General features: G+C 34.6%; 2 protein-coding genes across 5 annotated transcripts; one reads left to right on the top strand and one right to left on the bottom strand.

The window, feature by feature from the left end:
- The first annotated feature begins 300 nt into the window (after nucleotides 1-300).
- LOC147273490 (FAM50A-like protein) lies at nucleotides 301-3,022 on the top strand. Of its 4 annotated transcripts, none has more exons than XM_086227538.1 (3): nucleotides 301-461; nucleotides 1,368-1,581; nucleotides 1,923-3,022. In XM_086227538.1, the coding sequence occupies exons 2-3, from the start codon at nucleotides 1,579-1,581 to the stop codon at nucleotides 2,445-2,447; spliced, it is 528 nt and encodes a 175-aa protein (XP_086083664.1). In that variant the 5' UTR covers nucleotides 301-461; nucleotides 1,368-1,578; the 3' UTR covers nucleotides 2,448-3,022. The 4 variants fall into 4 exon arrangements, with proteins under 4 accessions (XP_086083664.1, XP_086083667.1, XP_086083666.1 ...); XM_086227541.1 differs by having other exon boundaries at nucleotides 1,927-3,006; XM_086227540.1 differs by having other exon boundaries at nucleotides 316-461; nucleotides 1,250-1,581.
- Nucleotides 3,023-4,785: 1,763 nt separating this feature from the next.
- Nucleotides 4,786-5,406, bottom strand: LOC147273489 (uncharacterized). Its single transcript, XM_086228492.1, has one exon. The coding sequence runs from the start codon at nucleotides 5,230-5,232 to the stop codon at nucleotides 4,849-4,851; it is 384 nt and encodes a 127-aa protein (XP_086084618.1). The 5' UTR covers nucleotides 5,233-5,406; the 3' UTR covers nucleotides 4,786-4,848.
- Between the last annotated feature and the right edge of the window lie 8,870 nt (nucleotides 5,407-14,276).

Here is a 14,276-nt window from a genome sequence, read left to right as displayed (position 1 = left end):
TTATTTCATTGAAAAAGCCCAAAATACCAGATATAGAAGAACAAGATCCAACCTGACATAACACACACCAAGAGTATAGCTCAAGAAGAAGACTTGTGTAGGGAGTTAATTGTCACCTCAGATATTACAAAAAAAAAGGCCCAAATAAAACGGCCCAAAGGCGACAGAATCAAGAAGAGAGCAAAACGACAACAAACAGCAACAGAAAACACAGGAAACGGCAAAGAATGCGTTTCTACGGCATGAAAAACACGTGGGAGCACCTCGCGAAAACCTGTGTAAATGGCCGTGGCCTGGTGCGTGCCTAGTACAAAAGTTGAAATCCCTTCGTTTCGTCTCTCACTGCGAAAACCACCTCCTCCTTCCCTCGAGTTTTCCCTTCCCCTCTTTCAAAAATCTGACTCGCACCCACGACTTCGCTTCTGCAAACAGACCCAGATCTGCATCTATATTTCTCAAAGGTATAGCTGCTTTCATGCTCTCACATCTCCTCTGCTTTTCTTTTGTACATAAATTCAAAAGCCAAAAAAAAAAAAAAAAAAGGAAACCCTTATTTGCTTATTTTGTGTATGTCATCATGGTTTCATTTCTCTGCTCATTTTGTTTTTAATCTGAGTGAACTGTGTGGTCACGTTTCAGAAACGATCAAGTACCAAATGGGTTTGTGTTAATTACATCAGATTAAGGTGTAATGGTCAATTTAGAATTTGATTTTGATACAAATTGCAGTGATTCAGTATGTTGCTCTTTGGGTTTAGTTTTTGTGTTTTTAGTTTTAGTAGACTGTAAATTGAGCATATGGGTCAGATGGATTTGTTGTTACTTTCTTTTTTGTTATTAAGTTTCCAACTACTTTTTCTTGCTTATCAAAGCAAATTATGTGTTATTTTTGGCTCTTGAATGTTAGAAGAAGCACTTCCAAAATGCTAACAAAGCCATTCCCTTGAGACCTACATTGTGGCACTAACTGCATATTTTGCAATTGCATAGTAGTATGTGCCTATATATAGAATAATGTATGCACCATGCTATGGTACAATTATATATTGAATATATGTAATTGCACAATGATATGCGGATCTGACTATCTATGTAGTGGTCAGCCTTCTTAGAGTGTCTTGGTATTTATGCTCCAACTTATGCTTTGGTACATTGATAGCTTTGATGGGTTGATTTTTGTTTTCTTTGAGATTTCTTCCTATAATAGTTACAATGTCATGCTTACTATAAAATTGATTTATCGTGGCAGGTTGCAGCAAATAGAGGCAATAGATTCACTGTTAATTTTCAGTATTGTATTAGCTTTTTGTGTTTCAGGTCCAATAATTATTGAATCAAATGGCTTAATAGAAGTTTCATTGCTTCAGGAGTTCCAGATGAAAATATAATACACAACTCTCTTGAAAAACTGCTTTTAGCCTGAAAGGGGTGCTAGAGAGACTGACTTGGCCACTGCTGTAGTTATTCGATGATCGTGTCTGGATTGCGAGTTAAATTCAACAGGGTTGAAGGCTTAAGAAGCTTAGAAGGGAACTGAGCTGCTGACATTGGATTCAAAGATATTTGAGTCCTTGTTTCATGGTAAAAACCCAAGCTTTATATCCCTGTTTTTTGTTTCCCCTTTTGAGGGCCAACTTTTAGATTCTAACCATATTTCTCTGGGGCACTAGTTGTGGCTGATTAATAAAGCTCCAAAGGTTATGAAAAAACCTTGAAGAATTAAGGTTATATATAGTATATTGATAGATTCAATTAAAAAGGGATCCCTCTTCATAAGTTTGCTTAATTGAAGTCAGTTGTCGCCAACTAGTTGTGCGCTAAGTTTACTGTGAAATAGGACATTGTTTGTGAAGAGTTATTGTTTAGATTCTTTCTTTATTTGATTTTTTTCATACTTATTCTAGACTTTGTCTGAATGTGAGGCAGGCAAAGGTATGAACGCCACTCGAACACAAGATAGTTTTATAATGAAGCCTATAGATCAAAGAGACCGCACCAGAGGTCGCAATGACATTCTGACTCGTCGACTCAAGAACCGAGAACGACAACGTAGATATAGGGCCCGGAAGCGTCTTGAAGCAGATATGAAGAAGTCTAGCATCATAAAGCAGTCAACTCCACCAGAAGTAGAAGTTCAATTGAATGGGTTTGCTAGCAATCACACACCACCTGTGCTAGGCAAACGTGATTGGAAAAAGGATGCAAGGAGGGCTCATCTTTTTAAAGATCCTAAAGTTACAGCTAATGGTTGTGCTATCCCTACTCTGATGCCAACTGGTGAGAGTCAAACTGTGTTCTTGTCTGGTACTACGGCAGAACCGCAGCAACCACTATTAGAAAGTGAAACCCATTCTGAGATATCTGTTAACCAAAGTAACTGCAGAGTGCTTAGACCTAAACATGGTAGAAGAAATTGGAAAGCCGATGCAAGAAAGAAGAAAAACTAAATTAGATGGTTGGTAACTCCTAACTATTCCATTTTCATGGTATGGTAAGTGGTAACTTAATGGATTTCGAAAAGAGTTGTCATTGCCGGTCAAAGTTTATCAACTTGTGCTCTTGTAGAAGTATAAGGGATGAGCGTATATGCAGCTAAGTTCTGAGTTGGTTATTACTGGATCACATAAATGGAAGCTTACCAATGACAGAAAAACAGACTTCGACTTCGATACTGTTTTTGTTAGAAAATCAGGTCAGTGGTCAAAGTTATGATAATGTATGATTACTGTTCATGAAGTATATAAGGATTGTCATCAAATGTTTCATCCGTAAGGATTGATGGGATTTGAATATTTGCTTATTAGAAAGTAATGTATCTTGTATTGCACCTGAAATTTGCTTCACATGTCTTCATATATATGCATCTGTACATAGGAGTTTCTGTAGTCAAAGTGTGAAATTGTAACACAGAAGTTGATGTTGCTTACATGTAATGTCAATGCCACCATTAGCATCATTATATGATGAGGCAGCAGGGAGAAACATATCTTTTACATAGCAGTGATGGCTCATCATAATGATGTCAAATCTTAGAGACATGGTTGTGGTGCCCTGGGCCAGACGCCCAGCACGTATCGTAGAAATTCCCCTAATAGCATCTCCGGCCCTTTCTTAAACCATTTCTCAAATTTAAATTTGGGAAAAAATGATATAAAATACAGCTCCAACCATTCTCTAAAAGCTCTCAAATTTGAGATTTTAAAAAAAAAAAATTCTCAAATCAAGTTGAATGGATGAGGTTCTCCTAACTCTCCCAAAACCTCTAATAATTAGATTTTAGACTAAAAACTGAAACAAAAAGAGAAAAGATAGTAGGGAAAATTTCAACTTTAGCATTAGCGAGCGCTTTTCCAAATTTAACACTTTTTTTTAACTTATCTTTAAATTAGAGAAAAATATAGAAAAAGGACTTGAGATGTTCTAACAATAATAATACATGGTATTTTATGTAGCAATTGTTATGCATTATGCATCTGCTGTTAGTGGTGGCTGGTGGTTTGCAGTCGCTATATTTTGTCTGCTTTTTGTCAAGCCTAGAAGAATCATAGATATCAAATTTTAATCAACCAGTGAGCCCATGGTTTCTTTTGAATCAACGCATGATTTTTCAACCAAGCCATAACTCAAATATACTTTTGTTCCTCATTTTACTACAGGAAGGTGCATGAGTGTTGAGATGAATATGATTCCACTTGAATTCACTATCGGTTCTTCTTTGTTTGGTTATGATTGTACTTTGGGACCGCAGAGATTGTGTCTGCATGCATAGTTTGTGGAAAGTTCTGTCATGCAGCATTGTATGTCATACAATTAAACCATTAGATCTTGATGAGTTTATTATTCATCATTAAGGTGTAGATTTTTTATATATTTCTCTCAATCGCTCACACTCTCTCCTATATATCTCCCTTACACTATCCACTCAAACACCCACCGTGACCACCTTCTCCTTGATGTCCCTTTCTTGACTCCTCCCAAACCCTAAACCCAAACACCTGAAACTCCCAAATCCTAACAAACAGAAACCCCCAAACCCATAGAGCCAAACACTCAAAAACCCAAACAACCGAAACCCTCAAAACCTATAGACCGAGCTTCTTCATTTCCTCTCGAAAAAGGTTGCAAGTTTGTTTGGTTGTTAATTGGGAGGGAGAAGGGAGAAAGAGAGAGAGGTCACTGGCAGTGGGAGGGACCGCTGACGGTAGAGGAAGGCCAACTGCTTGTTGGCTGGGAGCTGTATGAGTGAGAAGGGCAGTGGACATAAATGGCCTTGTTGTACCGATTGATTGAGTCCCAACTCGACCCACCAGGACCAATGCCCACCCCTACAAGTCCAGATAGCTTGGAGAGAATTTACATCCAATCTCAACCTTTTAATAACAACACACGACAAACTCTAGATTTTCAGTTCAAAACACATATATGATGCAAACTCTATGCGAGACATATAGTGAAATTGCACAAGGGATAAGAAGATTAATTTCTTTAGCTAGCTAGGGAAATATCGAGAAACAATATATACTTGAGGGATAAGGTGGAGATTAAAAAACTCCACTGAAAACACATGCACTAAAGTTGATTTTAATTTTTTTTTTTTTTTCTGATTTTAAGTATAGGAAATTAGGAATAACAGACATGTACATTTCAATAAGGAATTTTCAGAGTTCAACACTATAAATATATGTTCAAATCTCCGCCCCATTGATCAAACTTCAACCAACCCATCTGCACTTCCCTCCGGCTCCCAAAAATAAAATTAAAAACACAAAAACTCATAAAAATAAAATATATAAAAAGGAGAATGAACATGAAAAGAGAAAGCTCCCAAACAAATATTCTGTATCTTAATTATCTCCCTTTCTTCTTCTGGTTTCTGAGGAGTCCCAAATTCTCAAAACTCCAATCCCTTCTCATTCCGGAGCTCCGAACCAACCGCGGTTCGGTGCTCCCTTCATATGCAACTCCTCCGGTACTATAAAGCCGGCGGTGACCGGGCCCCTTCTTCACCTTCACCTTCTTCTTAATCTCCTTGGTCCAAAACTCAGAAGGTGCTGACTCGTCTATTTGCTCATAACAAGGTGGAGGGGTCAAGTTCCCAGACCAGCTTCTCTCAATGTGTACACAACAAAGCGTCCTATATGCCTTGTCCTGCTGCTTGTTGCCATATTCCCTATCAGACCCATATGAGTTTGTCCTCTGCAGGACATGGCAAGTTAAGCAATTAAGGCTCATATTAGCAAGAAAGCTCTCTACAACAATGAGAGGTTGAAAGCTTTCAGGCTAAGCAGCTAGGTTTGCATATGGGAGAGGAATGAATTTTGGGGTTGGAGATGAAATGGGTAACATTACAACTTACATTACAGTTTACAACAAGGAGATTGAAATATACAATGTTTTGGGGGGTAGTTTTTTGGAGGCAAACTCAATTTGGTTGGAAACAGAACAACCTAATGTTATTTTTGTGAGTTTGGGATTTGGATTAGGGTAATGCCACCCGGAAATACAGCTTAACCAGTTCTAATTCGGGCCATTCACCAACAATATTAATTGATGTCCCTATCCAATTGGTCCAATATAGGTAAAGGTTAGGTTTAATTATATACTGTCACAATTAATATTGTTGTTAATAACTACTTTTAAAATCTGGTTCAATACAATTTAGTTAGCTGTTACTGATGTGGCAGGGAACCTCAAATGTTGAGGTACAAATTACTGTCATAAAATTGTATCTGTATTATTGATGTTGAATAAAACCTCTATGTCACGAGGTACATATCTATTGTCTCTATCTCTCTCAACACATGACCTAATATGTGATGAGAAAGATAAACACACATAATAGATAAGTTTTTCAATTGATATCACATTTCATATTGTCATATATATCTGTATTTTCTTTTTCCTTGTTTTTTTTTTTTTCACAAAATCAATATATATATATATATATATATAATTCATTAGTTTTGTGCACACTGACTTGTACATGGATCATTTATCCTAAAAGCAAAAGGGTGTTTAGTACAAGTACTTAGATGAGTTTCAAGGCTAATTGAAATTTTCGAGATTTTATGGACACCAAAAACATGGCCTCTGAACATCCAGACTTTAGCAACTTCTTGGTGGGCGTCATAATTAAAATTTATATAGAGAAATAGAGCCATTGCGAGACCCATCAAAGGAGTGGCTCCTCAACCAGGAGCTACTTTACCATACTATGAATTTAATAGTTTCAATAAACTCCCTACATTAGTTCGTTTTGGGCGGCCATATTTAGAACTACCTTCAACAGTTTGTTTATTTATATTCATTGCAAAGGAAAAATTTACAAATATGACACATACTTTGATGGTTGTTTCATTTCAAGACATTAGTTTTGATTCGTGTTAATAAAGGACACATACTTTTATTTTGTGTCAATTAAGGACTATATTTTTTTTTTAGTTTTTATCTTAACTTTGATCCAACGTTGGACCTATCAAAACTCCACCAAATTTAGCAAACTTATCAAACTTATACTTGGTTTAAATCTATGCATCTCCTCTTTACAACCATATAAAGATCACTCAAATCGGACATCTACAACTCCAGATAATTGGCCCAAAAGTAGGTTACCCGAAATTGTTCAATCGGACCTCTGAGAAAAAAATTTGGAAAATCGGACAGTTTCAGGTATCCTACTTTGGGGCCGATTATCTGGAGTTGTAGAGATCCGATTTGGGTGATCTTTGTATGATTGTAAAGAGAAGATGCATATCTTTAAACCCAGTATAATTTTTCTGAATTTGGTGGAGTTTTAATGGATCCAACGTTAGATCAAAGTTGAGATAAAAACTGAAAAAAAAAATATAATCCTTAATTAACACAAAATAAAAGTATGTGTCCTTCATTAACACGAATCAAAATTAATGTCCTTAAATGAAACAACCATCAAAGTATGTGTCATGTTTGTAAATTTTTCCGTCATTGCAAAGAGCAACGAGGTACTTAATTAATTTAGAGGATGAGTTATGAGCAACATGGATGCATAATTCATTAGTACCTAAATCCAATGTTAGGGGTGGGCAGCGGTTGGCTTGGGGTTCAACTCGCCACTGCCCCGCACCAACCATTGGTCGAAGCGGGCCAGCGTCCATCAGGTTAGCAATTGGAGCGGTCGGGGATGGGTTAAGACGACAAGACTTCTTTATCTCTCTCTCTTTCTCTCCGAAAAAAATAGCACTCCGGCCACTCTCTCTCTCTCTCTCTCTCTCTCTCTCTCTCTCTCTCTCTCTCTCTCTCTCTCTCTCTCTCTCTCTCTCTCTCTCTCTCTCTCTCGGGTCGGCTTGGGTGCCAATGATCGGTGGAGGACGGAACCACTAGCCCGAGCCGGCGTCTATTGGGTTGGGTCGGCTTCAGGTTTTTTCGTCGACGGGTTGGTCAAAGCGTCGGCTCGGACAAGTTGATGCCTACCCTTATCCAATGTTGTCCCATTATATATGGTGAGACGTTGTGTTACCATAAAAAGTGGAAGTAAATTAAAGGAAACAATGTGTGTAACTCATTGTCATCTAATGTTGTGCCAATTATATATGGTGGGTACGGACCGTACGGTAAGTCAATAATACGGTTTATTCCATATGATATTGTGTCCAAAAACAGCAGGCTTAGAAATTTTTCTTTATGGGATGAGAAATTTAAAACAAATTGTCTACCTCAATCTTCTAGGGTTTGTTTGGTTCACTGAATTGATTTCTCAAGAAATCAATTCCTATGCATTTTTCAGTGAGAAAAGTGCAAATAAAGAATGAAGTTTTTATTTCTATTCCCATATTTAGTTTGAACATGAATAAAAAATAAAAATTGTTCAGTTTTTCAATTATACCTACATCTATTAAACAAAGAATAAAAAAAAAATGTGAAAAGTGGTTTTGGATAAAATTTGACATTTTCAATATTAACAGAGGCATATTTGCAACAAAAAAAAAAGTGGAATAAAATTTTGTATAAAATTTGGCATTTTTAAAACCCAAGCTGAAAGGAGGGATTCATTTCCCCCCCCCCCCCCCCCCCCTTTGGGTGTATAAGATTCTCATAGGTCAGGAAATAATTTCTCATCCTAGCACTTACTAAACATGGGAATAAAATTAATTTTTCATTCTCAAGTCTCCAAAATTTGAACTAAACAGACCTTTAGAGGTATTTCATAGATCATTTTGCCAACATCATAAGAAAAAGAGCAATACTTAGAATCCTCAGCAGCGGAGACTTGTATACCCTTGGACTTGTGACTTGGCTGATTTATATGCATGCTGAAAGGTGTCAAGTTTATATACTGAAGTATTAAAGAATATGAAATAATAAATTAACAAACCAATGATGGGAAAAGATAGACAAATTACCAGAAGTTTTCAATTAAACATGCGTACAAGTCACTCTAAATTTATTACAAGAACATCAACAAATTAATGATGACTTTGAATTTATTAACATTTTCTCTTAGTCCATATACGCCAGTATATATAATATATCATATATGATGACTTCGTATAATCCAAACTAACACATGTACAACACACAATTATATATCTCATTCCAAACTGACTTAGCCAATGCTAGCTGCATGCATGCACCCTTGAGATAGATCTGCAATTCTTACGAAAAAATTAAAACAAATGATATTAAGAAGCACAACCTTTTTTTGGTTTTTCAAAGATTAAACATACGAGTGAGAATTCATGGAATTAAATTTCAAAAATTTTGTTGAAATTTCGAGATTTTCATTTTTTGGAGGTTTCAAAATATTACCAAAATGAAATTATCTAAATTTTGTTAAAAGTTTCAATTGTTTTAGTTTAAATTTTTAACGAAATCGAAAATTCTTTTGAAATTTCCATATTTTTTAACCCTCAAAATTTCTTCGAAATCTGAAATTTAATTCTTTGAGTGAGATGGACGACGAGATTAATCTGTCTGTTGAAAATCAACAGCCATATTAATTTGTTAGTTATAATTAAACAATTAAATTAATAAAAATATAAATATAAAAAAAATTCAGAATATTTTCTAACGGCTAGTTCATTATTTTTACAATATATAGCTCATTCACACCTCATATTTTCAAGAGATAATTAAGCTTAGTTCCTTTAGAAAAATAGTTTTTAGATGGAGACCGGGGGTGTTTTAAAATTTATAAGACAATTTTTTTAATTCATAATAATTTATAAGAAAATCTTTTTAATTCATAATAAAGTCTTTTTAATTTATAAGAAAATCCTTTTAATTTTTAATAAAGTCTGTCCCCGATTTGAAGGGTATTTCCCTTTATTTGAAAGGTATTTCCCCTCTTAGGGTGTAGAGTGAGTTTTGTAAAGGTTGCATATTAGGTTTTAACTCCGAGATTTTGGATGGAGCCCAAAATCTTGAAGTTAAAACCTAACATAAATCCGTCAAAAAAGAAAAATAAAATGACTTAATTAAAAATCATAAATCATTACCGGTCGATCTTAGTCTAAGAAAGGCTCATTAAATGAACTAGACTGTAAGTCTCCCTATTTTCAATCACTCATCTATCTTTTTCACACAAAATAAGTTATTTGTTTTCATTGATGGGTGAGAAGAGATCGAGGTGCGAATTAAGTGGCCGAATGTTGAAGACTACACTCTATGTAGGGCTTGGCTACAACACATGGAAGATGCAATCATGGGCGTCAATTAAAGAAATATGGTATTTTGGCAAATAGTGTTTGATCAATTCATTATAAACCATCCCGATTCTAGCTCCTCGATTAACAGTCTCAAATCTCATTTTAGGAAAATAATGAGTACTTGCACGAAATATTATGCAAACTAGGAATTAAATGGAGGCAACAATTTTGCTTTTAATCATGTTTGGAAATTATTACAACAAAATGTTAGGTGGGGTTCTCAAATGGTGATTTGTCTGAGTGACAAAAATGTCATCGTTGTGGTTGTTGTTGTTAGGCTAATGTTGTTTCCTAACTTTCCTTTATATTTTTTCATTTTATTTTATGTGTAATGTTGTTGTACTTCTCGCACCTTCTAATTTATTAAATTTTACTATTTTTATACATTTCAAATATTGAAAAATACCAAACAAGTAGAAAGACAATTTGGTGGAAAAGAAAATAGAGAAATACTAATTTGGGTAATAAAAAAGATATTTAAATATATCCAATATTAGACTCATGTGGCATGTTTGGTACATCGTATTAGACTCTGAATAGGAGTAAATAGTTTATGTCAGTTGTTTGGTGTCAATTTGTATTATTTAATTACCTGACTATGTAAACCGGACTGTGCTTTTAATACTCTTCTTACCTGACTAACTAATACAACTCACACACACACCTAGGATTAGATAATACACGCTTAATTATAAAAAATTGGGAAAATAAAAACACGCTGAAAACCAACAGACGCTCTTTTCATCTTCTTCTCCCTAGGGTTCTTCTCTGCTATCTTCTCCACAGGTTATTCTCTTCACTCTTCTCCAGGTATTCATCTCTCATTTTCTCTCTCTCTCTATCATACTCTCTCCAATATGCTTCTTCTTGCTTCTTCTCTGTTCTTCTCTCTTCATCTTCGCTTTCTTTATATATTTCCTCTTTTATACATGGTGTCTGATTATTTCTTCTTATCCTTTATTTTAGATTTATTCAATAGATCTTTTTATTACATTTTTTTGGGAATTAGGTTATGATTTTTTCTTCCAAGTTTTGCTTGAGCAGTATTTTTCTTCAATTTCCACTAAGTTATAAAAAAAAAAAAGTCTGATTATAACTTATTCAGACTGTTTATCCAGAACAGTACCAAACGCCTAATAATATTCTGAATAAACATTCAGTACTCTCCGGAACAGATTAATACTATCCGATAGAAATTAGTCAGTACAGTCCGACGTACCAAACGAGCCCATATAGTCATATTATAGATCTCATTAAAATAAATACAATGGTATAATTTTCATAAATATTGAAGTTATAAATTATAAATTAACAGTTACTTAATCTAAATTAGGCTTAATTTAATAGTTTTTTTTTTTTTTAAGTCTAGTTGAAAAATAAGGCTGATAACCCAGCCTGCGCGCTATAGTGTGCTTCCAGCCCGGTTCACCGAGTGCTTGGTATGACAGTGACAATAATTGCCACTGTGCAATAGTGGTTATTTGAAACTGCATAAAAATAATACTTATATATATACCTTATGTCTTTTCTTACATAAATATGTCAACAACTAATAAAACAACCATAAAACACATAATTCAAGCTGATGGAGTCACATCCAGTACCTACGTTATAATGTACAAATGTTTGTTACTAATTGTCACTGTTTGACAGTGGCAATAAGGGCCATTATTCGTCAGTAGCAATCTACCCATTTAAAAAAAAAAAAAAAAACAAGCCGAGTGACGAGCCCTCAGCAAAAAAAAATACGGAACATGTTATAATGTAGGTTTATTTGTTAAAAAGTGAACCTATTTGTCATTGCAACATTTTAGTTTTAGATGAGTTTATTTATCATCAGGGGCTGTAATGCGGTAAGGTATTTGATATTACTCAAGGACTCCAGATTTTCGATCACAGCCATGAATAGACAACATTCCAAGGTTAGGCATTGCAACTCTTCGCTAAAAGTTTCAAATTTTTTGCACCCAACGGTGTCTAAATTTCGAAGATACGTAAGACATCTCTTTAATTTATTCTCCTGGAAAATACCCTTGCTTTATGGTTAACACCAAGTGTTGTGGGATAATGAGATTTCTCGCACCTCCGGGCAACTCCTCAAGTACGTTCCTCACAGTTTGAAAGTATTAAGGTCTGCAAATTGTGTAGATTGCAAATGGAACCCGAAATGTTAACAAGACAGGTCAAGATACCTTAAGTGATTCAAGTTACCAATGAAACTAGACAACACTTTAAAATTAGAGAAATGCTATCAACCTTCTCCACCAACCTTCTCATTTATTACTCTAATTTCGTTATGTAAATTCATGATTGGAATCATTCATTTTTTAGATCATTCTATGATGATCATCTCTGTAAAAAATTAACCAAATCAGACATTGTTTGCTTATTTAACTATGATCAAATAAACATACGGTTTTGGTAACATGCAGTTTAATTCATCGTTTGTTTATTTGATAACAATTAAATGACCAAACGATTTCTGATTTAATTAATTTTTTGCAGAGATAATCTTCAAATAATAATTTGAAAAATAAACAGTTTCGATCATAAAAATACATTATTAAATGAGAATAATAAAAAAGAAGATCGATGGAAAAAATAAATTGAAGGAGGTGGATAGCATTCTCCTGAAAATTAAGGCGAATGATTTAGAACTAGGACGCGGAGGTACTTAAATCATGAGATGCATGTTTCAGAAAAGATTGATTGATGAGGATCCCAAATATATTCCATAGGTAGAGATAGAATGGTGTGCACTTTGTCCAACTGATGAAGTTCGGGGATTTGTTCCTCTTCCCCGTCATAATTCTTTTGGGATACTGACACGTGTCAAACCCTACTAGAAACATCATGCATGCATGGGGACAAAATTTTATAGCTAAGCAATACTCTCCTTGCAATTGTGCCAATGTGGCGGCTAAATCATGAACTAGATCATGCATTTCAAACAGTATCAAAAATGAACAATCGATCTGATCGATCTGATCGAATCAACTTGAAAGAAAGATCTAGAACATAACTGTCTTATGTAATCTAGCCCAATCTCTTCAAAGTCTTGGCTTCCTTCAAAGGATTGGAGGAAACCTTCTGCCATTCATAGTTGGACCAATGCTAGCTGTAAGCATGGGAAGCCGGCCAGCCCCTCCAAGACTTTCACTGCAATGCTGTATTCAAATTCCTCCATCAGGAAAGGGATCGATCGAGTTATGTTACGTATGCTTGTTTGATGAAATAATTAATGATACTTTTTTATCAACCAATAAACAACGGAATGTGGCATTTTATAGAAACTTGGCTTCCATGTGTGTTCTTCATCAAGTATGCGAAATAGTGTACTCTTAGTATATATTCTATAACATTAATACTTTTAAGAAAGTAAAAGCACTACTATGTGTTAATGAATTTGGTATATGGATCGAGTTTTGTTCTTTTACTAGCCCATTTGTCTATGTATGTTTTTTTCTTTTGGCCAATTATCTTGAAATGTCTTGCATGTTAACACGTATATATGGACACTGCCCTACAAAACAAATGTAGTCACAACAACCTTTGAAATAATCCCAATTTAAAAGTCAGATGAAGAGGATTGCCTACCTTGTAAGATTCTATAATGGAAACAAGAAAATACAAATATACTTATCCACACCTACCCTTCTTTTGGCCAATAACCTTTCCCTTTCAAATTTAATTATTGGGTTTTTCCTGGCCCCTTAATTACAATATATTGGTGGTCACTTCTTTGATTAGGAGGTACCAGCTAATCTTCTTATTTTCCCTTTTCTTCAATATTACATAATGAACCAATTTATTAGTTAGTAAGTTAGTGATATATTGATGCCAAAAATTCTTTTTTTGGGTCATAAATCCCAACAAATTAAGCTAGCTTGTCTTTAATCGACACCAATCTGACCGCTCGGCCAGACATGCATGTGGGCTGCAACTTTTTGTATTACACTTTTTAGCTCTCTTTATGAATAAATTAATGGTTTAGTGAAATTTGTAATTATTTCGACCAAAAAAGAAATTTGTAATTATTGTTTATTATTAGTTTTTGGGGTTTCTTGGAGTAGGTTTAATATGGGTTGGGGGAGTTTCCGGGTATATTTAGTATTTAGGTTTTATCCCGAAATCTTAAGTCCTTAAATGGGATTCAAAAATGAAGCAAAGTACAACTTAATTGGCATTAGTGTAATATTCTCATTAAGTTGCATTTGAGGTTTCTTCCAATAGGGGTTCAGTCTTTAGGAGTAAACCATGTGTCCTAACCATACATAGGGAATCTACAAATTAATTCAACTTGAATTTAATTCTCACTAAGTTACATTTCATTACATTGGTGTAATTCCTACTAAGTTATATGTTTATGAGGATCTAGTAGGCCAGGTTATATGAAGATTTAGGGCTCTAAAAAACCTAGATGAAGAAAAAATTAAAAGATTATAAAAAGAGAAACTGAAAGAAAAAAAAATAAAAAATTAGCCTAGCTAACCGAGGTTCTTTGAAAAAAAATTCATACCAACTAAATAAGCAGAAAAGTTTTGGAATGTACCAACTAGATATACTAAATGTGGATCCCAAGTGATATGAATG

This window comes from Dryas octopetala, chromosome 9 (genome assembly GCF_963921425.1).
Source record: "Dryas octopetala chromosome 9, drDryOcto1.1, whole genome shotgun sequence".
Lineage (NCBI taxonomy): Eukaryota > Viridiplantae > Streptophyta > Magnoliopsida > Rosales > Rosaceae > Dryas > Dryas octopetala.
Note: the sequence above shows the minus strand (reverse complement) of the source record. Positions and strands in the feature narration are given on the sequence as shown.

Excerpts from the sequence above, each read along its gene's own strand:
- LOC147273489 (XM_086228492.1), bottom strand. The coding sequence starts at position 5,232 with ATGAGCCTTAATTGCTTAACTTGCCATGTCCTGCAGAGGACAAACTCA.